The sequence below is a fragment of the Seriola lalandi genome, unplaced genomic scaffold, assembly GCF_002814215.2.
Source record: "Seriola lalandi dorsalis isolate HSWRI2012SDOR001 ecotype SW California unplaced genomic scaffold, Sedor1 jcf7180002037466, whole genome shotgun sequence".
NCBI classification, from domain to species: domain Eukaryota; kingdom Metazoa; phylum Chordata; class Actinopteri; order Carangiformes; family Carangidae; genus Seriola; species Seriola lalandi.
The window spans coordinates 1-893 of NW_019508042.1; the positions used below are offsets into that span (position 1 = coordinate 1).

The 893-nt window shown below is 54.1% G+C and overlaps 1 protein-coding gene across 1 annotated transcript; it reads left to right on the forward strand.

Moving 5' to 3' along the window:
• Positions 1–261: 261 nt before the first annotated feature.
• Positions 262–675, forward strand: LOC111648143 (bromodomain adjacent to zinc finger domain protein 1A-like; the record flags this gene model as incomplete). Its single annotated transcript, XM_023397927.1, has 2 exons — positions 262–582; positions 635–675. Coding segments are annotated over 2 exons (362 nt in total), but the record flags the coding sequence as incomplete, so codon positions are not given.
• Between the last annotated feature and the right edge of the window lie 218 nt (positions 676–893).

The window sequence follows — 893 nt, forward strand, 5'->3', positions numbered from 1 at the left end:
CCGGGTGAAGGGAAGCTAACGTTAGCACCTCCGGGTGAAGGGAGGCTAACGTTAGCACCTCCGGGTGAAGGGAAGCTAACGTTAGCTGACTACCTGAACCAATAGAAAACGAATGTTTTCTGTATCTTTACATCGGGCTGTGACGTGTCGTGACCTGTGGAGCCAGTGCTCAGAAATATTAGCGTCCGTCCCTGTTTCCTGTGGCCTTTATAAAATGAGGTGTATAATGTGTATTAATGTGTGTGTATATGTTGTGTACAGACCTGTCCGAGGCCCTGGACGACGACTCTGATCCCACCCAGTCGGCTCTGAGCGCCGTCGCCTCATTGGCCGCGGCGTGGCCTCAGCTGCATCAGGGCTGCGGCCTGAAGCAGCTGGACCTGGACAGCTGCACGCTGTCCGAGATCCTGCGGCTGCACATCCTGGCGTCCGGCGCGGACTGTAACCACGGCAACGCCAAGCTCCGCTACCAGAAGCAGGGCGGGTTCACTCTGATGGACGACCCGTGCGTCGAGCTGCGATTGGCCGAGCCGGCGCTGCTGAAGAGGCTGTCGTGCACGGCGGTGTACGACCTGACACCAGGTCAGCAATCAACCAATCAACCAATTTATTGATCAGTTATTGATGTGTGCAGGGGAGAAGCTGAGGATCCTGCAGGCTCTGGATGTGTATTGATCCGTTATTGATCAGTTATTGATGTCTGCAGGGGAGAAGCTGAGGATCCTGCAGGCTCTGGATGTGTATTGATCCGTTATTGATCAGTTATTGATGTGTGCAGGGGAGAAGCTGAGGATCCTGCAGGCTCTGGATGTGTATTGATCCGTTATTGATCAGTTATTGATGTCTGCAGGGGAGAAGCTGAGGATCCTGCAGGCTCTGGATGTGTATTGATC